The 25,552-nt window shown below is 38.6% G+C and overlaps 1 protein-coding gene across 1 annotated transcript in view; it reads right to left on the bottom strand.

Annotated features, from left to right (window-relative positions):
• Window positions 1-4,316: 4,316 nt before the first annotated feature.
• Window positions 4,317-25,552, bottom strand: part of LOC118836889 — a 180,379-nt gene continuing 159,143 nt past the window's right edge. The window contains exons 4-6 of the mRNA XM_036744007.1: window positions 7,974-8,007; window positions 4,756-4,800; window positions 4,317-4,321 (exon numbers count right to left, since the gene is read on the bottom strand). Coding sequence (XP_036599902.1) covers window positions 4,317-4,321; window positions 4,756-4,800; window positions 7,974-8,007 — 84 coding nt within the window. The remainder of the gene's footprint in view (window positions 4,322-4,755; window positions 4,801-7,973; window positions 8,008-25,552) is intronic.

Below are 25,552 nucleotides of genomic sequence, written 5' to 3' on the forward strand. Positions count from 1 at the left end.
TATAGTGATTTACACACATAATCACATCTGAGTTGCACAATTACCCTGGGGCGAGGTAGTGACTATGGATACTATCGTTCCTCTTATTTCTATTAGACAGTTTAAGTGACTTGTCTATGGTCACAAAGCTGATAAATATGAGGTATAGGATGTGAACCCAGGTATTCCTGATTCCAATTCTAGCATTTGATCTACTACCCAATATTATTTCAGTGAGGAGACCAAAAAGATCAGAAAACACTTCAATCAGCAAATACTTAGTCTCCTGCCCACACTAGAGCATCAAACACAGTGCCAATGCGGAGTATGACCTCCTTGGCAAACATTATCCAGGAGTACGATAGAAGACTTCAAGCAATATCACTTCCGCCAAACATCTCAAGAAGTTGTGGAGAGGAAAATGATCCTAAGACATTTGGTGTAAGAACCAACTAAGCCATCTAGGGAGCAAACAGAAAAGGCCAGCCAACAAACAGACAGGAAATGGAACAAATCAGTCAAGTTTCTACAGTCATCAATTTTTACCATAGTGACTTTCACAACTTAGTTCTTAATGTGAGAAAAAGAAAATGACATTTAGGAAAATGAAGCTAGACCTGATATAGAAGAAATCTCCGCTGGATGCGAAACAATTTAAAAGTCATTCAGAGAACATTTTTCAATACATTTTAAAAAGTGGATTGCACTTAGGAAATTTCACAATGCATGAAATAATCTAGTATCGAGAGTTATTTCTTGACCTCAGGTCCTAGAGCTGTTTTCCGACACATAAAGCCATCATTTCAACAGCAGTAATCTCTTGGTGATAAGATGTTGCCATGAATCACGAAACACTCTTAATCTCATAAGCATCCAAATTGTAGGTAATCCAAAGAGTAAGGGAGAAATGAATGGCAGCTATAAAATTGGAATAATAATAACCTCTACCTCCCAGGGATAAAATGACTTAGTGTTTGTAAAGCACTTTGCCAACTTTAAAATGCTATATAAATGCAGGCAGCTAGGTGGCACAGAGGAGAGAGCTCTAGGCCTGGAGTCAGGGAGACTCATCTTCCTGAGTTCAAATTTAGCTTCGGACACTTACTAGCTCTGTGACCCTGGGCAAGTCACTTCACCCCATTTGCCTTAGGCAAACCACTCCACATCTTTGCCAAGGAAACACCAAATAGGGTCACAAAGAGATGGACACAACCACAACAAAAATAGCACATGCTCCGACATGACTTATATGTAAAAAGCAGCATTAAGATATTATCAAGGGGCTAGCATGGTAGGAAAAGGAATAAAAGAAAATAGAAGGATATCCAGAGTATTGTACTGGTATGTACTAAATATCAAAGACACGATGATGATGATGATGACGACAGCATTCATACAGTGCTTTAGGGTTTCCTGAGCATTTCAAAAATATTATCTTATCTGATTTTCACAACAACCCTGGGAGGTAAGTGTTATTATTAGCCTCATTTTACAGAGAAGAAAATTGAGATGGAGCTTAAGTGACTTACTCAGGGACACGGAGTCAGTAAGTGTCTGAGATAGGATCTGAATTCAGTTGACTCCAGGACCAGCGCTCTATCTAATGTACCACCTAGTTACCTTTTCAGAAGACCTTCAAAACATTGGGAACGTGGGATATCTCTTCTGGGGAAGGATAGAGATAGAGATTGAACCTATAATTTCACTGGTAAAAGGAACTCTTAGATAAAGAAGCCTTCCTTGCTAATATAGGTCAGTAATATCTCTGCAACTAATACTCTTAGAGAGCTGCTTAGAGCACTGAGAGGTTAAGTTGCTTGTTCAAGGTCAAAAAGCAGGATCCATCAGAGGTAGGTCTTGGACTCTTGGCTTCCTGGCCCCACAACCAGATCTCTGCCTACTGTTCCACATGGACAAGTATCGCCCAGCAAGAGAAAGCACAGAAAGGTCGTGAGCTGCACTGTTGGAAGAAGTTCTCACAGCAATGATCCATCAAAGTATGGAAGAAATGAGGTAATGAGTAGAAATTTTAAAATCTAAAACAGATTTGCCACATGTATTCTGTTTAATAAAAGATAGCTTCTTTGGGTTAATTGTTAAAGGATGGTTACGGAATCCGTTGGATTCATTGAATGTCAGGGTGGGAAGAGTTCTCAGAGACCATAGAATGTTCAAACTCCTCATTTTACAAGGAGTAAACTACAGACCAAAGAGTGTAAATGACTTTCCCAGGGTCATATCATGAGATAAAGCCAAGTCAGGATTATAAATCTCCTGATGTTCTCTAGGGCAGTCAGCCATGGCTTACCTACTAAATGGCATTTAACCTTTGCAGAAAATGTGGTTAGAGTGAATCCACTGCTTGACAAGTATTTATTAAGCACCTACTATGTATGCAGTACTGGGGATAGAAAGACAAGATTAGAAATAGTTTCTTCTCTCTGGGAGTTTAGAAGTGGACAGATATTTAACTTTTATAGATAAATAAAAACAAGGTATCTTGAGGAGGGCAAGCGTATTAACAACTAGGGGTATCAGGAAAGGCTTCGCATGGGAGGAGGTGCTGCCTGAGGGACTTCTTAAAGAAGGTAAACTTCTGAGAGGTGGAACTGAGGAAGGGTGTGACATTTCAGATGTGATGGAAAGGCACTAAGGTGGGTGACGGAGTGCTAAGTTTAGGAAATAGAAAGCAGGCCAGTTTGGCTAGAACACAGAGTTCATGAAGGGGAGTTATGTGAACCATGTCTGGAAGGGTCTACTGGAGCCAGACTATAATGGATGCCATTTACTTCCATTTTACCAAATGCAACATCTGACTTTTATCAGAGCTGAGGTTCCACCGAAGTCTCATTTAACTGAAAGAAGCCTCTGGTGACTCTGAAGTAAGTTACGCCTTGTCCATGTGACACAGACACTTCATGTCTATGTCTATGCTGAAATTCCTGCTCCCACTATGAGTATAGGAAAACACAGCATGGTTATTTAGAAAAGGCTCCTCTTACATGTTGTGATGGAAGGAGGGTTAGATTTGGAGCCAGAAGACCTGGGTTGGGATCCCAGCTCTGCCACTTACTACTACCTAGGTGATCTTGGATAAGTCCACTTACCGATTTGTCTGTTAGTGACTGCTTTCACTTAAATCAGTCTTGGGTGGGGCCTCTATGGTGATAAAAGTCAGATGTTGCATTTGGTTAAAATGGAAGTAAATGTCATCCATTATGGTCTGGCTCTAACAAACCTTTCCAGATTTAGTTTACATGACTCCCCTTCACATGTACTCTGTGTTTCAACCAAAGTGGTCTGTTTTCTATTCTCTGAACTCGGCATTCCATCTTCTACCTCTAGTGACTTTCCATGATGTCTGGCAAACACCTCTTCCTCACTTCCACTCTTCAGTTTTCTCAACTATAAAATAAAGAGTTTGGACAGATGACCTCTAGGGTCTCTTCCAGCTCTGAATCTATGCTCCTTACTAGAGTATATGTTTGAAGTAATACAAATGTCTGCAGTAATTCATGTCTTTCCCTAGCCCATCTCTGGGTTGACCTCCTTTTATGGCTCTGAATTATATTTGGGCTTCCTATTTAACCCCTGATTGTATTATGGGAAGTAACAAGAATATGGGTCAATCTAGCACAGTTTTAGTAAATAAGAAAAGTACATTTCGCGGTCACCACCACCACTACAAATATTGAACTCCAGTCAAGGACACTTCCTTTTTCCTGTTTCACTCTGTACCGTGTGCCAATATGTACTAACAGTGGCCTCTTCAGTCGGCCTGAAATATTGCATCTCCCTTCACACAAAAATACACCAAGCAGCTGTGTGCCAAGAGGCCTGGAAGGCCTGTGGAGGAACCCAAACAGACATTGACTATGACAGTCCTCACTTTTTAAAACAGCAAGAAAGAATCAGCATCAAAACTGAAGTTAGCCAAGGATGTCATGGATGACAAGGAAAGAAAAGAATTAGAGTCATTCTCAAAGTCTTTTTTTTTTAGTTATATGGGAATTTGAGTTAGCTGCCTACCACATTCATCAGGTTTACATGTGCAGAAAAATTGCTCTCTGCCACCCTTCACTGATCTTTCCTACTCTCATGTTGCTCTCTCTAATTACTTCTATAGAAATGGACTTGCTTCTTTCTAGTTTTCTGCTTGCCTGCTTTCCTATTCATTTCCCCTGATGGAAACAGAGCACCAAAAGGCAGTGTGAATTTCAACAGCTAAAAAACCAGGGACTTTAGTGGGCACAAATTCTACCTCCCAATATGCAAAAATTACAATATGAGAGCCTGCTATTATACGGTGGATCACCAAATGCTGACCTTTTTAGAGATTAAACTGCAACAGAAAAACATTTGTTATTTCAAGGGTAAAAATTGTAGCTGGCTCTCTCTCTGAATTTATGTTAGATGAGAAAACAAAACTTTATCCTGTGGTAGGAGAAACATTGGGGCACTATGGCATAGTCAGTCCTTAAACATTAAGTACCTACTATGTGCCAGGCACTGTGCTAAGTGCTGAGGATATAGAGATAAATCAAAGACATTCCCCCTTGTAAGTATAATCTCATTTAGGAGACAACTTGAAGATAAGTACATAGGAACAAACGATGTGTGGCAAAAATAGGGAATAATCAACAGAAGGATAGCACTAAAACTAGGAAGGATTAGAGAAGACATAGTAGTAGAGGACTGCTTTCTGAGCCAGGAAGGCTTGGTTTCAGTTCTGCCTCTGACACATATTGACTCTGTGACTCGGGGCAAGTCACTTACCCTGGGCAATTCTCTGAGACTGGAGGCTGTAGAGAAAATGCTGACCTATGTGGGTAAAGGGAATTCACTATGTCCATAAAATCACAGGTCTAGTCCCAAGCTCTATAGTCAGCCCAGAAGTCAGTCAATAAGCTTTTATGAAGCACCTACTACTGCTAGGCACTAGGGCCTTTGGGTTTTTCTTGGCAAAGATACTGGAATGATTTGCCATTTCCTTTCCCAACTCATTTTACAGATGAGGAAACTGAGGCAAAAAGGGCTAAGTGACTTGTCCAGGGTCACAGAGCTAGTAAGCCCTGAGCGAGGAAAATATGTTGAACATAAACAAAACAAATCAACAAGAATCTACTACATATGAGGCACTAGGGGCACAAAGAGCAAAATAATAGTCTCTTTATTAAGGGAGATTATGTTCTATTAGGGGAGGGAAATGCACCCGTGTGTGTGTGTGTGTGTGTGTGTGTGTGTGTGTGTGTGTGTGTATTTGGAAATGATGTAATTGGTGGGGAGAGAACTAGCAGCCTGGGAGAAAATCGGGAAGGTCTTTGAATAGAAGGTAGGACTTGATCTGAGCTTAGAAGGATACTAGGGATTTTAATAGATACTGGTAAGGAGGAAGTGCATTCCTGGCATGGAGGACAGCCAACGCAAAAGCAGGGAGATCTGGATTCAAATCTTCTCCCAGGAAAGTCACATGAGATCAAGATTGATTGCCAGTAGAATCCATGAAGGTGAGTCATTTATAATAAGGCTGGAAATACCTTATAACAAGGTTGGAGCCAGTAAGTGAAGAGCTTTAAATGCCAAAAAGGAGTGTGTACCTGAGCCTAGATGAATCAAATTTTTATGTAGTCAAAAAAAGAGAGATGAAATCACATTCATATGCTAGTTGTCTAGTTAAAATGATTAGTTTTCTAAAAGCAACATGTTGCTGATTCAGGTGCATTCCTCAGTCACTTCTAAGATGAAGCATGATTTTATTATTTTTATTTATTTTGTTTTTTGTCAAGGTAAATGCACTTTGCACACTCAGATATGGGTAGATATTTCAACAAGAGAAATGAAGTGCTCAACATTTTCATTACGGAATGGTTTACTACTTAGAGGAATGTATTCAACTTTAAGGAAGTTAGTAGAAGCTCACATTTACATAGACTGTTAAGCTTTAGAAAAGACTTTTCCCACAACAATCCTGAGAGATAGGTATTGAGGTCTTACATCCATTTTACAGATGAAGAAATAAAGGCTCTGGGAGCAGAAAGTGATGCAGCTACTAAATGATGATGCTGAAATCCAAAGGGGCTAACGCAGAGGTGTCAAATACTTGGCCTGGGGTTGCTGGCAACACTCATGAGTTGGGCTAGAACCAGGTTAAAATATAATTGGGAAATACTGAACAAAATAAATAAAATACAATAGAACATACGTAATGTTAACATGTAGTTTTTCTAAGTCAATATGCAACCAGCAGATATACTTAAGAACCATTTTTCAGTCGTGTCCAACTCTTTGTGACCCCATTTGGGGTTTTTTTGGCAAGGATACTGCAGGGGTTTGCTATTTCCTTCTCTAGCTCATTGGATAGATGAGGAAACTGAGGCAAACAGGGTTAAGTGACTTGCCCAGTGTCACACAACTAGTAAGTATCTGAGGCCAGATTTGAATTCAGGAAGATAAGTCTTCCTGACTCCAGGCCCAGTACTCTATCCACTGTGCCACCTAGCTTCCCCCGCTTTTTTTTAAAGTATCTGAGAGGAAATAGGGATAAAGGTCTTCCATTGTTTGGTTCCTATTTTTTGAACACTGGTCAGTTAAGTCGGGAAAAAGCAGCATTGTGCTGTTTTCTTTTTGCCTTCCTTGCACTTCAAGCCATTCTAGCATGAATGCCTCTAGGTGTGGAATAAAGACTTGGATTCAAATTTTGCCTCAGGCAATTCCTTAAGACTTACACTTATCAAGCAAGATTCAATCACAGATCCTTTGAGCATTTCTGACGTTCATTTTGCAAGATCATGTCAAAACCAGCATTTAAAGATATTTCACAATATTTTCCAAAAACTAAGATTTAAAGGTATATACCAGATGATTCAAGTGCTGTATCAATTTTTACCAGATTATGTAAAAACTAAAATTAAAGGTATACACCCCCTCTACCTTCTCCTAAAACACCCAAAGAACCCAAACTCATTAATTCTATCTTTTTGATTGTGAAACTTTCTTAGATAAAAATTTATACTCAAACTTATCTCAAAGTACTATGACATCATGGAATCATATGTTTTCCTCATAAGTGCTAACTTTTGTATAGACATCCATGCTCACATAAACATATGTGCTATACCTATGTCCTATGCTTAATGTGTCTCTCCATATGCCAATAGATATATCCCTGTTAGTTAGCGGGACACCTAGGTAGTGCAGTGGATAGAGTGCCAAGTCTGGAGTCAGGAATACTCCTCTTCCTGAGTTGAAATCTGGCCTTGGATACATACGATACATACTACCTTGCAACCCTAGGCATATGACTTAAGCCTGTTTGCCTCAGTTTCCTCATCTATAAAATGAGATAGAGAAGGAAGTGGCAAACCACTCCAGTATCTCTGCCAAGAAAACCCCAAATGGGGTCACTGAGAGTTGGACATGACTGAACAAGGATTGACCAACCACACAGACAATCCATCAGTAGGAGCCCTGTTCTAAGAATTTTTTTAGTAATAATCATAATTTTACATGAAGCCATTCATACTTCTTGATCTATTCCATAGAGGAAAAAGTGTCAAATGTCATCATGCTAAGGGGTAGAGATTAAAGTTATGAAAGAGTTTTTTTTCACTGTGTGAAGCTAATAACTTCCTTTAATGTGGATCAAAATCCACTGCCTTGCTCTTGTCAGCATCCTGTGCTAAGCAAATGCTCAACTCAGAGTAAGAGATTAGTGTATATACTAATGCTTCTGGCTAGGCAGTTCACCAGCATGGTAGTAGAAGGAAGATGAAAAAGGGGAGAAAAAGGTGAGTAATGGTCATTAGGATCCAGTGCGAACAAAATCATGGATCCTTGGAACATAGACGCATTGAAGAAGAATTCATAACTTCTTTCCATTAATAATTCATCAATATGCACTTTCAGTATTTAATGACATGCAAACTATGCATAGCTCCTCTAAGGTACAAACTTATCTAAAACAAAAGTATAAGCACATGTCAGAACAGACTTACCAGCTCTCTCCTTGAGCTGTTTGTCAGGCAGCACCTGCAAGAAGAAAATCACGGTTTGATTATCTCAAAAATCATACCCCACCCCCAATCATAAATGCCATTAATGGACAACAAAGAAAAAAATCCAAACAAGATTTAATACTCCCAGTCAAATGGCACCCAGAATTTTAAGATTAAGGCCTTCCAAGGGCAGGAGGAGGTCATGACTCTCATGAGTTAAAATCTGATATTATTATCCCAATGGCCCTGGGTAATAGCAGCAGAGTACTCAGTTATAGGGAAGATTGGTCAATGCAATGCAGTGGTGAGGTGACAAGGGATTGCCACCCATGGTTGTAACTGGAAGCATCTGCAAAAAAGACTCATGTGAAAATCCAAGTATGATTTTCTGAAGAAAAGGGGAGATAAACAATAGAAGCCTATTCTTTGGTACAGTCTTCAAAAGTATAGAATATTCTAGATACTTACAATACTGGGTCCAGAGTCAGTAATAGAAGAAATAGTGAACCAAGTGAAATTTGCCTTTGGTGACTCCATTTTTGACACACTTTCCCTCTTTTCTGCCCATCCTTTAAGCTTGCATCTACACACCAACTACAAGTTCCTTTTTGAAGGACAGAATAGTGTCAAGTAAAGGGAAATCAAGTCAAGTCAAGAAGTATGTACCAGATATTAATAATGATGATGATGACAATAACAATAATAATAATAGCTAGCATTTACATTGCACTTTAAGGTTAGCACAACAGCCCTGAGGTAGGAGGTGCTATTACCATTTTACAGATAAGAAAACTGAGGCAGGAAGCAGTCAAGTGGCTTGCTTAGATCACACAGCTAATAAGTGTCTGAGGTGATATTTGAACTCAGGTCTTCATGATTCCAGCACTCTATATCCTGTGCCATCTGGCTACCTAACTAATTAATATAAAGGTTAATTAGTGCTGATGGTTGATAATTCCATTGCATCTAGAGACAACTCAGGAAATTCAAAGAAAGTTGTTTATAAGGATAGTGAAGGATCAGGCCATAAATGGCCACTATATGACCCCATTTATCCCCAGGGGAAGATGGAAGTTTCCCAAAGCCATCTATGGTTCTCCTCTTGGGATCATTTCCTTTTCTTGTCCAGATGGTCAAGAGAAGGGAAGTCAACTATGTTGGGGCTTCAGGTATTTGGGCACTGTTAATAATAGCCATAGGCTCACAAGTATATCTTATGAGGTACAAGCAGCTCTGTAATAATTAAACATTTGAGTTCCCCAAAAGCACTGCGTGCTATGCGAAACCACATAATGAAAACCACAGAGCTTATGGGAAAAATGGGGTTGGGGCACAAAGTTAAAAAACTTCATCAGTAACATATTTAAAAAAATAGGTACATAATAAAAATGACAGTACAGTTTTATATATGTTAAATGGTTAAGAAATACACAGATACTTCAGTAAATAGTGGGCAGCTAGATGGCATTGTGGGTAGAGCACCTGGCCTGGAGTCAGGATGACTTGAGTTCTAATCTAGCCTTAGACACTAGCTGTGTGACCCTGGGCAAGTCACCTAGCCCTGTTTGCCTCAGTTTCCTCATCTGTAAAATGAGCTAGAAGAAGGAAATGGCAAAGTACTCCAGCATCCTTGCCAAGAAAGTCCCAAATGGGGTCATGAAGAGTCAGACACAATGGAAATAGCTGAACAATAACAATAAAACAATAAATTGTGGCCATATTTGGGGCATTGGGCAGACTGTACAAACATGTTGGTCAGGCCATAACTACAAGCTTCCAGAAGAAGCCATGGCTTAAAGAGCTAAAGGGAAGGAGGGGATGGTATGGACCAGAGACAATTAATTTTACCTTGACCTTGACAAAGACCTGAAATTTGCTTGTGGAAGTGGGCATCGGAGTTAGAGATGCAGCTATTGTGAAGTAGTGCATTTTTATGCATTCTCGCTGTTTCTCAAGGAAAAAATTGGGCAAAAGAAAACATGAAATTTGAGTTATGTTCAAAATGTTCCCTAATATATCAACAGCATTGGAACAAATTTACATCTTCAAAATATGCATCATAGCAGAATGTACTGTACTTCTAAGAACACTTAAAAAACAAACAAACCTGATTTCTCTGATTGTTCCCTGGGTTGCTGTCATGACCAAAAGAACAAATCACCTATGATGGCCAGCCTATTGGTGATGAATATCTCCATATTTAGCTAAGCTGGTCCTCTTATATCAGACAGTCTGTCACTAACATAGCCTTTGAGAACTCAGAGTCATCTCAATCAACCAACCAACAAGCATTTATTGAGTGCCTTCAATGTACCAGGCAATGTTCTAAGCAGTGAGGCCCAGAGTAGGACTTTAATGGATGTTCCCCAGCACAGTCTCCAGAATGTTGGGTGGACCTTCAGTGAAGGATTATGGAGCAATACGGACAAAAATTACATAGGATGAGAAGGGGTGGATTGGTTGTGTTCTGAACTCTTAAAAGGTGATCTCACTCACCCACATCAAAGAAATTAGTGATCCATTGAAGTAGGAAAGTACAAGTTGTCTGGTTAAGAGGAAAAGACATGGATCTGTCTAGCAACTCTTATAACCTTGTAATTTCTCTAGTACCATAATAACTGTGAACTTACTGGTTGTCCCCATTTGTCTGAGGATAACACCATTTAGGGAAAGCTACTTTACCAAAGTGCTGTGTAAAGGATGTAACTGTATTTGGGAATAGCTACTTTGGGCAAGGCAGTAACACCAGTTAAGAGGCATGAATGGAATAAGCTCAACATCTGAGTGTATTTTCCTGGGAAGTCTCATCGTTTGAGGCAGCCCAATGATCAATGAAGTGAGTGAAAGCATGAATGACTTTTGACCAAGTCTCAGCAAAAAGCTGTTTCAACACCTGCCAGTCTTGAACTACAAAGAAACCGTTTGTTCATCGCCCAAAGTAGTAAACCATTCTAACAAGAAACAGCAAATAAAACCCCAAGGCAAATAAACTAGATGATAAAGGAGTAATTCATTTTACTATTGGCTATTTGCTTTGCACAATTTCCACCTGCTTGTTTCAAACACAGAGATATATTCAGTAGAGGCCTGAATTCCAATATAATAGCCCATGAAACAGGGAATAAGGCCCAAGTAGAAATGAAGGGGTTATAGTTTTGCCAGGGCAGGGCAAACATAGCTACCAATAAGAGTACATTTCTTTGATGAGAACAAGATATATGAGCATTAAACATATGTAGTGAATCTGGTTCATAATTACAGTCTTGGTCTTTTTATTTTATAACCACATTATTTGACTCAATCCATTTGGAAAAAATTTTTTTACCTAAGAACAGGTGTACATTATGGGTGAATATGTAGACAAAAGGGAAAGATTTAAAATCACTGTAACCTGCAGTTGTAGAATCCAAGGATCCCAGGCTTGAGGAAAAATAAAACAAACCAGTCCAACCGTGGTATCCTCTGCCATTGGAAACTGATCAAGTGACATGAGAGACAACTCATCATCGAATTCATTAACTACTCTCACGAAATTCTCATCATTGACTGAATTTGCCTTGGATTCAAAATTTATATACAGTCTTGCAAAAATTTTAAAAATTGATATCACTGCAAAGACTACATATGTTCTATACTGCCTACATTTTCTACATTGGCTAAAGAGAAGACAATTATCTTTTAGTAGCAAAACTAAAAGTTTCCCTGTTTTCAGTTTCCCTGAAAACAGATAGCTTTATAAAAAGCAAGCCAAGAAAAAAAAAGAATTTTTAAAAAACCCTCAGAATTACTTAAAAACAATCATAGTCTTGTTTCTATTGGCTCTACTCTGATTTCTTTTAGGCCCAAGTTTCATGAAGCAGTGTTTATTTTCATGGCTCAATTGGTATTAATAGTTAAATTCAAATCTATTTGTTCTGACTTGAAAATGTTTGAATTACACCTCTATTTTGAGTGATCATGATTCTAGAAATGTGAGCATACTCTCTACCAACATGGATTATCATTGATCCATGCCTAATCATCCTGATGTCCATATTTTAGCATGGATCATTCAAAGAGTGGGTTCTTGCTCTTCCTGCATCGCAGGGCACCCAAGATAGCAGTCAGTGTAGCTTCCCATCCTTCTGCTCCCTGAATATAGGTCACAACTGCAGCATATTCACATCCACCTTAACCATCTTTCTCTAGTCTTTTGACTATGGAGTTTGGAATGTTTGGAAATCCTTGCCTTCTATGTTTCACTAATACTTTCTACAATGTTGCGGTTGAAGTAGTGGGTTCTTGCAGTTTCCCAAATAAGATTTAGCTCAATCTCCACCTCTGTTCTGGGTCTAGCTCTTTATCCATTCATAGGCTTGTCCAAGGTGCAATTTAATTTAGTAATAATAGTTTTCATCTATGTAGTGTTTTAAGGCTTGGGAAGTACTTTACATACATTATTTCATTCGATCCTCACAGCAATCTTATAAAACAGGTGCTATTATTATCATCCCTCTTTCAGCTATGCAGAAAGAGAGGGACAGAGAGCCTAAGTGACTTGCCCAGGGCCACAAAACCAATAATAAGGTCAGAGAAAAGATTAGAACTCAGCTCTTCCTGCCTATTGACATACTTAATATTATATTTATGAAGTACCTACTATGTTCTAAGAACTGCATTGTGCTAGGAACTATGTACGTAAAGGTAAAAACAAGCACAGTCCTACTTGTCCTTAAAAATCTTAGAGTTTATTAAGGGAGTGAGACACACAAATCGAATACAGGTTATTATAATGACGAAAGTGCCCAGGAACAGAAGCATGACAGACTGGGGAGGGAAGTCCTCATAGAATAAGCGGAACCGAGGGCTGGACCTTGATGTGATCAAAAGTTTTCCAGAGTCCAAGATATGGAGCAAGTCCAATCCAGGCATGTGAGATGATACACATAAATCCACAAAGGCGGGCAGGGAATGACTATTGGTCTGGTTTGTCTGCAATATAGAGTAAGTAAAGGTCATTTAAGCTCTCTGTGCTTCAGTTTCTGTATCTGTAAAATGGGGACAATAATAACGCCTATTTTACATGGCTGCTGGATCAAATGTACTGATACATACAAAGTTCTTTGCAAACCTTAAAGCACTATAAAAATATCAGCTATTATCATTAATATGAATTATAGCTAGAAATCAAGTTGAAGCCAGGCCATGGAAGGCCTTGGAAATAAGGAGACTGTATTTTACACTTTTTTATTATGGGCAGCCCCTGAAGGCTTTTGAGCAGGAGAACAGCAGGATTAGACTTGAGCACTCAGAGAATTACTTTGGCAGTGGTACAAAGGGGAGATCAAAGAGGGGAGAGACCAGAAGGAGGGAGACCACATAGGTCTTTCTAGGTGAGAGTTGAATAAGGAACTGAAAAAAGTGGCAGCAGATGGCAGTGGGTTGCAGAAGAGAAGGAAGGGAGGTAAGAGACAACATCAAGGTAAAACTGACAGGACTTCCTTGGTAACTTAGTGAATGTGAAAGGTAAGGTGTAGATTAGACATCTGCCTCAAAGATAACTCTAAGGTTTAAAGCCTAAGCGACTGGAAGAATGGTGATGTCATCTATTCAAATAGCATTAGGAGAAGAGGGCAGGTTTTAGGGGAAAATGAATTCAGTTTTGGACATGTTAAGTCTTAGTAGTTGACGAAATATCTTATACAATGGCAAAAGGAGGAATCTGAAATAGACATTTTAAGGTGTAAGAGAAGAACCAGGAAGGAGAAGCATTATAGAAGCCAGGGAGGATAGAGTATCAAGAAAGAGAGAGTAATCAGCAGTATCATATGCTGCAGAAAGGTCCAATCTCAAGTTTCCCTCTGCCTTCTCTACATCTCCACCTGGATACCCATAACAACAACAGCAATACTTAGACCTGGAAAGTACCTTAAAATGTCACTGAGTAAAGGCCATTGATTTGGAAAATTAAAAAATCACTGATGACATGGTAGAGTAGTTTACTTAGTAGACTGCAGGGAATGTAGGCCAGGTTGCTAAGGTTTGAGAAGTTAGTGGTGAGAAAATGGAGTGAATGTAGATGACTTTCACTAGGAGTTTGAAAATGAAAGACAGAATCTCAGAATTAAGAAGCAATTTTGGGAGCCACATAGTCCAACCTTTACTTGAACAAGAGTCCCGTCTGCAGTGTTCTGAGTGGTTATTCAATCATTGCTGTAAGTTCTCTAGTAAGGGGGAACCCACTATTTCTAGACATAATGCATTCAACTTTAGGTCACTAATTGTTAGGAGATGTTTCCTTAAACTGAACTGAAATCTGCCTTTCTGCAGCCTTCACTTATTTCTCTTTGTAATGTTCCCTAAGGCCAAGCTGAACAAATTCCAGTTCTCACTTATAAGACAGCACTTCAAATATTTGTAGACATCTATCATATCCATCCTAAGTCTTCTCTTCTCTAGGACAAAAACTCCAAGCTCTTTCAACCAGATCCTCTCACTGCAGTCTCTTAAAGCCCTACTATCCCGGCTATCCCTCATTAGACATACTCTGACTACTGGTGCTTTCCATAAAATACATTTGCCAGAACTGAACGTAGTGCTCAAGATGTGTCTGAGTAGGGCAGACTTTTGTAGGACTCTTTCTTTACTCTTTCTTGTTGTTTGGTTTTGTTGCTCATCCTTCATTCTCGAAGAGGACCAATGACATCAAGAGGGCAATGTCTTGACTTGTATGTGAGCTGGATTTAAGAGAGGCAGAGAGCTGTGCAAAGAAAGGCTTTCTTAATTAAACCTAAGATGACAGTAGTTTTGGGGGGGCTTCCATATTTGCCCTGATTAGTCACATTGAACTTGTAGTTCACTAAAACCCCCTGACTTTTTTTTCCAGATGAACAACTATCTAGCTAGGTTGCCCTCACCTTGTTCCGTGAAGTTGATGTTTTGAACCTAAGTATAAAATTTATTCCTAATATACTTCATCTTCATAGATTTGGCCCAATTTTGAGAACTCTTAACATTTTTTCAGATCTTGACCATTCCGCATTATCATTTGGAAATATGATTAACAAGTCATCTATGTCTTTTCCCCAAGTCATCAATAATGATGTTAATTATTAATTAGCACACAGAGAAGCATAGATCACTGAGACTTTTCATTCCATCTTCCTTGCCAGTTGACAATGACTACACTTTGGACCAGACCATGCTATTAGTGTTGAATCCATATAATAGCATTACTGCCTAGCCCACATCTCTTCATATTTTCCACAAAAATATCATGAAAGATTTTGTCAAATTCTTTGCAAAGATGCACATAAATTGTAACTAACATATTCCCCAAATTTGCCAAATTCTGTCAAAAAAGGAAATGGGGTTAGCATGGTACTACTTTTTCTTGATAAAGCCATTTTGGCTCTTTGTGTTTACTGCTTCTTTTTTCCCATTAAATGTAGTCTTGAGAAAATTTAACATTGTGGATCAATACAAGCAACTAAATTATTTAACTAATTTTAAATGCTCTGAGTATCATAATTTTTCATACACATCCTGTGGTTTCTCACTGGGATGCTACTGCTTCCAAAAAAAAGATCTTCACTATTTCTCTAGTAACACATTCTAAAATCTTGCAAGAAATTGAAATCAAATTCACTGATCTGTAGTTGGGAGTCTCTGCTCCTTTCCCTCTTTTGAAAATTAGCCTACTATTTGCCCTTCTCCAATGCTGTGTCATTCCTTCCAGACTCAAAGATCTTTGTAACAACACTGATGATGAGGGGCAGCTAGGTGGTGCAATGAGTAGAGCACTGGTCCTGGAGTCAGGAGGATCTGAATTCAAATCCGGCCTCAGACCCTTGACACATTTACTAGCTGTGTGACCTTGGACAAGTCACTTAACCCCAATTGCCCCAGACTTCCCCCTTCCAAAAAAAATTAACACAAAGAACACTGATAATGGCTTAGCAAGCACACCTGTCAGCTCCTTTGGAACCCTGTTGATATTCACACTGCTCTTGGTGACTTGAATTCCTTAAGGTCAGCTAGGTACTCATACTATCTCTCTGTTTATCTTGGGTTTCAATTCATCATCAGCTTTGTTCTGTCCTTTCCATTTTAAACATCATTCATCTCGGCAAAGGAAACAAAAGTGAAATTAGACTTGAGTAGTTCTGCCTTCTCTTTGTAACCCATCAATCTTTCTGTAACCCAGAAATCCTATCACTGCTTTGAACCTTTTTTCCTCAATATACCTAAAATGTCTTTTTTTGTTATCCTTAGTATTCCTTACCAACTTCTGCTCATCCTGAATATTTGCATTCCTGACACTAATCTTTCAAGATCATGTCACACATTTACATTTGTCATCCAATAGCTATGCTAACTTCCATCCTGTGAACATGTTTTTTTAAAAATCTCAAATGATTGGTGATATCCCTCTGCACAGACAACATGTCTCTTTTTCTCCTTGTCAGAACGGCTTCTCTTTCTCTAGAATCTCATCCTCGAGAGCTTCTCATCCCTTGTGGGTTATTTCTCCCTCTGGAATTTTTAGGCAATGGGACTTTATTCATCTTTTTTTTGAACTCTCTGCAATCAGCTCTCTTCAAAAGTATAGGTGTGACAGAGTATGCCCAGTTTTTGTCTCCTTCTTAATCATAGATTATGAGATGGACTAGTCACTTCCCTCTAAGGTTTGTTTCCCTCATTTCCACTCCAGCAACCAGTTCCTCTTTGTTGTTTAGAATCAGGTTCACAATAGAAATTCCATTGCTTGCGTCATTTTTTAAAGGGAGTAGTAAAGCATGAGGTATGATTCTAGGGGCTTCTAATGCAATAAACCTCAGAAGTATAGTGAATGAGTCTAAAATGATTTTATTTGATAAGCTATGGCATTTTAATAAGCTCACAACATCTGGGGCTAATAAAAAGATTTTTATATTTTAGAGTTCATCAGTAAAGAAAACATAAAATTCTATAATCCTATAGTGTAACGTAGATTACAGATGGCATGTGATATATTTGGGTGGCTCCATTTCCTTCCTGATTAGTAGATATAAAAAGGGACCACTTTCCCCCCCCCCCCGCTTTTGCTTCTGTTTATATGGTATTGTGAAAACTAAGAAAGCACATTGAAGGAAAACTAAATATTAACTAAACTTAATAATATTCCTTACTATTTTATTTTTTGGCTTCAGTTCAGTCATATCTAATATGACAGAGATCATTCTAAAATAATGACATGAGGAATTTAGCTTCTAGATCAGTATTTTAAGTAACAGCTTTACAAAGCTGCTAAAAGCACAAGGACTTGGGAAACTCATCTCCTCATACATGCCCCAGTAGAGCTATAACTAGGATTTCTGAAAGCTATGGCAAATTCAGTTGGGGTTGGGCAGGGTGGGGGAGTCAAAGATATGACCACTCCCAGGGGTGTGTATGGTTGAAGAAGACTGGAGACAGAGGTCATGGGAGCTGAGGATGTTGAGAAATTGGGAGATCAGGGTGTTCAAAGTAGGGCACTGGTGGGTGTGGGGTGAAGATTATAAGTGGGAACTGAACTTCTTTGAGAGGATGGTTTATAGGTGACGTTCTAAAGGACCTTGATAGGATTGAGCAACTCTAAAGGAGAGGTGGTTGCTGGGTACTGGTGGCTAAGGAAGGATCTGAAAATATCGGTGTAGAACAAGGATTATGCCAGCTCGTTGTGTGTGTTAGAAGCTGTGAGAAAAAGGAGCAACCAGGTTTAAAGCGATGTCATTGAGCACCAGAAGGTAAAAAGAACGTGAGAAGAAGAGAGCTGGGATTACAGTTCGAGAACTGGGTGAAGAGACTTAGGGCCAGAGACATAATATGACTGGTCCCAAGTCATAGTGAATGGTAGAAACAGGTTTCCAATTCAGGTCCTCAACTCTACAACCAGAAGTCTTTCCACTATCTCACAACAAATAAAGACTCAAAATGGCACTCTGACCAAAAACAAACAAACCCTAAACCAAACAAAACCAAAAACTCCCCCAAAATGGGCAACTAGGTGGCATTATGGATGGAGCACCAGTGCGAGAGTCAGGAGGGCCTGAATTCAAACCTGAACTCAGACACTAGCTGTTTGACCCTGGGCAAATCACTTAACCCCTGATTGTCTCCAAAAAAAACCAAAACAAAACAAAAGGGGCACTCAGGAAAAGGAAAGCAGGAGAAGCTAATCAATGGGGAAAGACTAGGGCTAAATGGAATATGCAGCATTACCAGCCAACCCTAACCACCTTTGAAGCTGGTTTCATTGATCATAGACTTAGGACTGGAAGGTTCCTTAAAAATCACCTAGTCTAATTCCCTCATTTTACAGGGAAGGCCTAGAGAGTTGAAATGACATGCCCAATATCATACAAGTAGTGAGTAGCAGAGGCAGGATGCAAATCCAGGTCCTTAAGTATCAAAAACTTGAGCAGAAGTAGACATGCCCAGCAGTTAAGGCCTTCATGTAAGGTGCACCCAGGCATTTTAGAAACCCTGGTATATTAGTGATTTGCCTTCTCTAGTTTCCCTTTCTTCTGCCTTTGTGACTGCCTCTACCATTGCTTCTGGTAGTGCTGTTGATTCTGACCTTCTTGTGTCCCTACATTTAATTTCTGTTTGTCATATTTTCTTCATCCTAGATCCCAGTCTTTGTATTTCTGTTTTCCTTCTGTAAACTTGACCTTGCACTATTCACTGACTCTGATTAGCCCTGTCATATACTGGCTTAACAAGAAGGGTTGGAGCCCCAATCTGAAAGAACTTTTTTTTTCCTATCAGTGTATGCAGTCACTTTGGGCTACCACAATATTTCATAAATGTAGATTGATAATAATAGCTGACACATAGCATGTTAAGATTTGCAAAGCACTTTGCAAACATTATCTTACTTGATCTAAACAACTGTCCTGTAAGGTAAACATTTTTATTACCCTATTTATAAAAAAACTAAGTCTTAGTTTTAGGGGCAGCTTGGTGGCACAGTAGATAGAGTTCTGAGGCTGAAGTCAGGAAGACTCATCTTCCTGATTTCAAATCTGACCTGAGACACTTTTTAGCTATGTGACTCTGAACAAATCACATAACCCTGTTTGCCTCAGCTTCCTCATCTGTAACATAAGCTGGAGAAGGAAATTGGCAAAACCACTCCAGTATCTCTGCTCAGAAAACCCCAGATGGGTCATGAAGAGTCTGACACAACTGAAAGGACTAACCAACAACAAGCCTTAGAGAAATTAAATGACTTGCCCATGGTCACTCAACTAGTAAGCATAGGAGAGTACACACACACACACACACACACACCATTTAAGAGATCTCTTTTTGGAAAGATTGAATATGTTCATGATACAATACAAGGCATAATATACAAAATTATACGGTATAAACCATAAATGCTATAAAAGTTTAGAGAGAAAAAAGTTGATTGGCTCGAGCTTCTTATAAAACATAAATCCTTGCCTTGAAGTTTTCTGTATCAGTGAAATTACAGGTTCAATTCCCATCTATATTTCTTAAGAACCTTAAGAATTTCTTAAAACTGCCGAGTTTTTAGCAGTGTGTGATAAGAATAAATGAAAGGTTCTTCAGTAATCTTTTTGTCTCTGAGAAACATCGATTTATCTTTCTCTTTTCTAAATTCCTATTTTATTTCTATTCAGTTATCACTTAGTGTGTATCAATGATCTGGAGTCAGGAAGACCTGAATTCAAATACTACTTCACATTCTTACCATCCCTCTGACTGCAGGTAAGTTACTTCCCTCAGTTATCTCATTGTGATATAAGGATAAAAATAGCACCTACCTCACAGAGATGTTGTGAGGGTGTCCCAAAAGTCTTGGTGTATAGTGGTATGCTTTACTAGCTTACCACTGAGTTAAGTGAGATAAGGATACCTTATCTATCTATCTTTATGATATATATATATATATATATATGTGTGTGTGTATATTTATATGTATACATACATATATTTGAAATAGTGCTCTGAAAATCTTAAAATGAGGCAGCTAGATGGCTCAGTGGATATAGTGCCAGGCCTGGAGTCAGGAAGAGCTGAGTTCAAATCTGGCCTCAGGCTTCATAGCTGTGTGACCCTGGGCAAGTCACTTAACCCTATTTGCCTCAGTTTCCTCATCTCTAAAAGGAGCTAGAGAAGGAAATGGTAAACTACTCCAGTATCTTTGCCAAGAAAACTCCAAATGGGGCCATAAAGAGTCAGACATACCTGAAATGACTGAACAACAATGACGATACACAATAAAGTGCCATACAAACAGTGCTTGTTAAATTGTTGTTATCTGACTTCAGATTCCACTACTTAGCCAAAAGTACTTTCTCCAAAGATATCACAGGTCTCTTAGCTGCTAAAGCCATCAGTCTACTTCCCTAACAGGGGTCAGGTCACCTAGGACAGTACCCTGGACCTTGTTTTCTTTCCACTCCCTCACTTATGTTGATCTGACCAAATAGCCAGTATGCATCTCAAACTGAGCACGTCCAAAACAGAATTAACGATATTCCACTTTAAATCTTCACTTCCTCCAAACCTCCCTATTTCTTCGGAAATTTAAGAGTCCATCTGTTCTGCCTCCATGCCAGTGCACTGGTTCTCCTTGCCCAGAATGTGCTCCCTCTTCACCTCCACCTCTTAAAATCCTTTGTTTTCTTCAAGGTTCAGCTCAAGTATCACCTTAAACAGATTTTCGTGACCTTCCCAGCTGCTAGTGCCTTCCTTGCTAAAATTTGCTTGTATTTTTAAAATATATCTTTTGTATATATTTATATGTGTACATGTTTTCTCCCTTAATGGAATGTAAATTCCTTGCGGTCAAGAATTGATTCACTTCTGTCTTTTTATTCTTAGCACTCAGCACAAAACCTGACATGTAATTAGTAGGTGCTTAATATAGCTAGGTCGCAACTAGTGTGAGTCTGAATAAGGCTAAATTCAATTCTGTGCAAATTATAAAATACCAGGTCACATTTGATGTGAGTCAAGATTCAAAATTCATTTAATGCAATGTGTATGAGCTAGTGTGGTCAGTCTGTCATAGCCTATTATTATGTCACATGGGCGTGATGTATAGCTGTGTATCATATTACCAACAGTTGTATTAATTTTTTTAAAAAGGAATCTTTGACAAAATAGACAAAAGGAAGAATATTTCAGATGGAAACACTGACAGCACAAAAAAGAAGAGGCTTCTTGTTACATTAGAACAAAAATTTAATGTAATTGAATGACATGACAGTGATCACAGTAACCTTAAAACAGTATGAGACATTGACATACCTGACTCCATGATTTGGAATATTATAAATCATGCAGGTGAAATAAAAGCAAAAGGCAAACTTGCATCAGTTTTTTTGTGGTTTACAAACAAATACAAGGAATAGATTACTAGAATGATAGAAATGAAGAGTCTGTTAGCTATATGGATTGCAATTAAAAATACATTCCTCTTACCAGAGCAGCCATTCAGACAGACAAAGCTTCCAGTTTATTTAAGGCAGTGAAAGAAAATGGAAATGAAGTAGATAGTAAAGAAAGTTTTAATGCAACGATTAGTTGGTTTAATATCTTTAAAAATTGGATTCAAATGCATAATGCTAAAATTACCAGAGGAAGCAACTAGTGAACATGAAGATACAGCATCTATCCTGATATATCCTGATGTCTTGAAGAAAATAATTGAAGAAGGTGGATATACTCATCAACAGATTTTTCATGTGGATGAAACAGCTTTATTATAGAAAAAAATGCCTTCCAGAACTTACATTTCTAAGGAGGAAAGAACTCAACCTGTATTTAAAGTGTCTAAAGATCACCACACACTTTCATTGGGAGGTGATGCAGAAGGGGATTTTAAATGAAAACCAAAGCTTATTTATTGGTTTAGAAATGCTTATGTCTGAGAGGCTATAACCATTGATTACTTCCAGTTCTTTGGCAGTCAAATAAAAGAGCATGGATGACAAAAGCTTTTTTCAAAGACTAGTTTTCAAGTTATTTTAGTCCAGCTATTAACACATATTGCAAGGACAACAATATCACATTTAAAGCATTACTGATTTTAAATAATGACCCAGGTCATTGTATTAGCAATTTTGATTTAAAGAGCTTTCCCATCCATTAATAGGCCATGTGACCTGCTTACGTCACAGGAAGCCTAAGACATATGTGGTAGGAGGAGGTTCCTGACAGGAAAAGGAAGTTATGTCACAGAAATGCTGAGAGAGAGAAAGACAATATGGCTACTGGTGGCTGCTAGTGGCTGCCCTCATGATTGTTAGAACTGAACAGGCTGACTTAGCTGTACAGTGAGTTTGTTTTGGGGAAGACCCCAGTAGGGGGTCTGAGAGGTTTTGGGATGTTGAGGCTCCATGTTGTGATTTTCTGTATTGAATGTTTTGGGTTCCTTGCTGTTATTATGAAGTGGACTGACTTGCTGGGGGAGCTGAGCATTTGGTTATGGAATGTGGTTCTCTGGTGTCTGAATAAATGGTTTACTTCTTCTGCCTTCTACGTGGAGAGTCTTATATACTTTGCGATGCAGAACTACATAGGCATTTTGACAATTATCATCTACGTTGTTATTATTGCCTTACTGTTTCAGTCATCCAACTACACTTGGTTCACTGTGTGAGAATGTGAACATGCAAATTTGTGGAGCCGTGGATAAAGCTCTCCGCATTTACCAAAGTAAGGATGAAGATTTAAAGAAAGAGAAACAGCAATAACTGTATTTCCATCATATCATCAATATAGGGTTATTTAAAGTTTTTTTTTAATTTTGCTTCCTATTACTTTGTGATAAACTTGAATCAGAACTACATATTTCTTACCCTTTATTGTTATATTATTTTAATTATAGATACAAATTATTTTTTAAAAAATTCATTGCATGTTTCAACTGAGTAGGAATAAATGAACAACATATAGTAATAACTTCAAATAGTATGAATTCAAATAACGTGACCACTTCCCAGGATTCAATATTTGCACTAGTTGGGACTTGGCCATAAATGTTTGTTCAATGACTGATTCAGAGGACCACCTTCATTTTAGTCACCCTGGTTCAAAACCTTCAAATTATTCTTGATCACTTCCTTTCCCTAACTGCCCCCCATATTTGGTCAGTTGCAAAGTCCTGTAGAGTCTACCCCATAATACATCACCCATTTGTCCTCTCTTCTGTATTCACATGGCTACTACCTCATAACCTCTCATGTAATAGTCTCTTAATTAGACTCCTTTCTACTTTTTTCTCTCTTTGATCTATCCCACACACATCTGCCCAAATAGGCTTCCTAAAGCATAAATCTGAAGCTGTATCATTCCCTTGCCACTTTCACTGGCTTCATATTACCTCTAGAATAAAATACAAACTCTTCAGTGTAGCATTTAAAGTCCCTTACAACCTACCTCTAATTTACCTTTCCAGACTGACTTTATATTACTCCTTCTAATGTACTCACTGTTCCAGCTGAGCTGGTCCATTTGCTGTTACCTAAACTCTCTAAGACTTGGCAACTGATCAGATATGGGGGGAGGGGTGGTAGTGTTGACAAAGGTGAGTCGGAGATGACACCAGTGTTGCAAACCTGGGTGACTGGAAAGATAGCAATCCCCTAGAAATAACTAGAGAGTTTAGAGGAGTAGCAGGTTAAGGCAAGGGTGGGGAGGGGGCAAGAAGAGATAAGTCTTGTTATGAGCCCTTTGAGTTGCCTGAGGGATGATGGATGGGGGCAAATATTCAGAAATAGTTGGAAATGAGAATGATTAGGGTTGGATATAGAGATCTATAAGTCAACCAGGTAGAGATAGTCATTGAAAAGAGGATAGATGAGATTGGAGAGAGAGGGTATAGAGAAAAGAGCAAAGGGCTAGGATAAGATGTTTAATGTTTCACTGATATATTGGGTTATTTTTTCCCCTCACAAAGCACTACTTTCAAAGTTATTTAAAACCTTGGGCCATTTATTTAAGGCCTCATTCCTTCTGTAAATTCCACTTTTGGTATTAACCCTCATGCCTTAGGCTTGAACTGAATTGGCCTAATACAGGGGAAAGGAAAAGAATCAGGTTACTAAGTTATTTCTGCACAGCTGTGGCAAATATGAGAAGCTGAATGGTCCAAATTCTCAGTCTAGCTCCAGCTCAAATAATTTATATTAGATAAAAAGCTAATCTAGGAAAGAGCCCAAGGTTCCCTAAGAAAGCAAATTGTTCAGAAAGGATTCTTCCCTCACCCAGTGTGCTAAGAAATATTGAAAAGAGTATTTTAAAGGTGATTAAGGCATTGATAGAGAATAATTTTCAATTCTAGTCTGGAAGCCCCAGAAAAGACAGAAAAGGCTAGTGAAGGAGGAAGTAGATAAATAACAATAATCTTCCAAATTTTTTTTTATTATTATTATTGTTGGCAATTGGGAGTTCAGGAGTAATATGGGTCATTGAGAGTCACTGACCACCTTCCTCTTTAAATTCTTTCATCACTAAATTTGAAATCGATTGCCTGCCAACATCTGTTTCAATGTCCTTTTTGTGGAATGAATTACATAAAACTTTGCTATGCAAAAACTTTTGCCCAAAAAGGAGGAAAAAGCGTCCTCCAAAGAAATAGAAGGGAGAAAATTAGGTTAACCAGAGACATTGACTTACAGTAAAAATGTGTTCTTTATGTTCATAGTGTTCTATAGTTTAGAGATAGAAGGTAACTTAGGAGCCATCATCCAAGGGTATGCTGCGTAAATGTTGAACAACTGGCTCTCCAAAACAGCAATGATAACAAAACACTTTTAAGTTTAATATGTATTACTTAACTAATTTAATTAATATTTAATCTTCATTATTAACATTTTCTTCATCATTTTCTTAAGCCTACACAATGAAACAACACAACACAACTACAACAACAAATCCAACCCTGATTTATAGTCATTTGCTGATTTCTGAGCTCACACTGAAAATTAACAATTGGCTCTTTCTAATGCACACCCATGGGTTCATGCCATTTAGTTTTCTAGAAGGGGAAAAACTCCCCTGCCCCTGACCTCCTTCAAGAGAAGGGGACAGGGACTGGATAGGGACTAGAACTGTAACTTAGATGAGATAGGGAACTACCAGGAACTCCTGAGGAAACTCCTTCTACCAACATAGGTCAACATCTTCTTAGCAACTTAATCTCTTAGAGTTGTCTAGAGCAGAGAGGTTATGTATGTGCTTTGCCTGAGGATATGCTCCAGTTTACCAAAGGCAGAACTTGAATCCACCCAGGTCCTTCTGGTTTTGAGGCCAATCCTATGTCCGAGAAAACATGAGGTCTCTTTCATGGAGATGCTGATATATAGTGAAAGGACCAAAGGAGGAACAATCCAGAAAGGAAGAAAAACAAACACGACTGCATATTCACAAAATTAAAGTCATTCCCTGAGTAACTGAAAGAAAGCCATACTTTGGATTTATTTAGTATCCTATCACCTAAGAACTCAATGGATTTTCATACCTATGAACATATTCGTCAACCCTGTATATTCCTGTGCATATTACAGCATTTACAGAGGGAAAAATGGAAGTGGAGA

This window comes from Trichosurus vulpecula, chromosome 2 (genome assembly GCF_011100635.1).
Source record: "Trichosurus vulpecula isolate mTriVul1 chromosome 2, mTriVul1.pri, whole genome shotgun sequence".
Taxonomy (NCBI): domain Eukaryota; kingdom Metazoa; phylum Chordata; class Mammalia; order Diprotodontia; family Phalangeridae; genus Trichosurus; species Trichosurus vulpecula.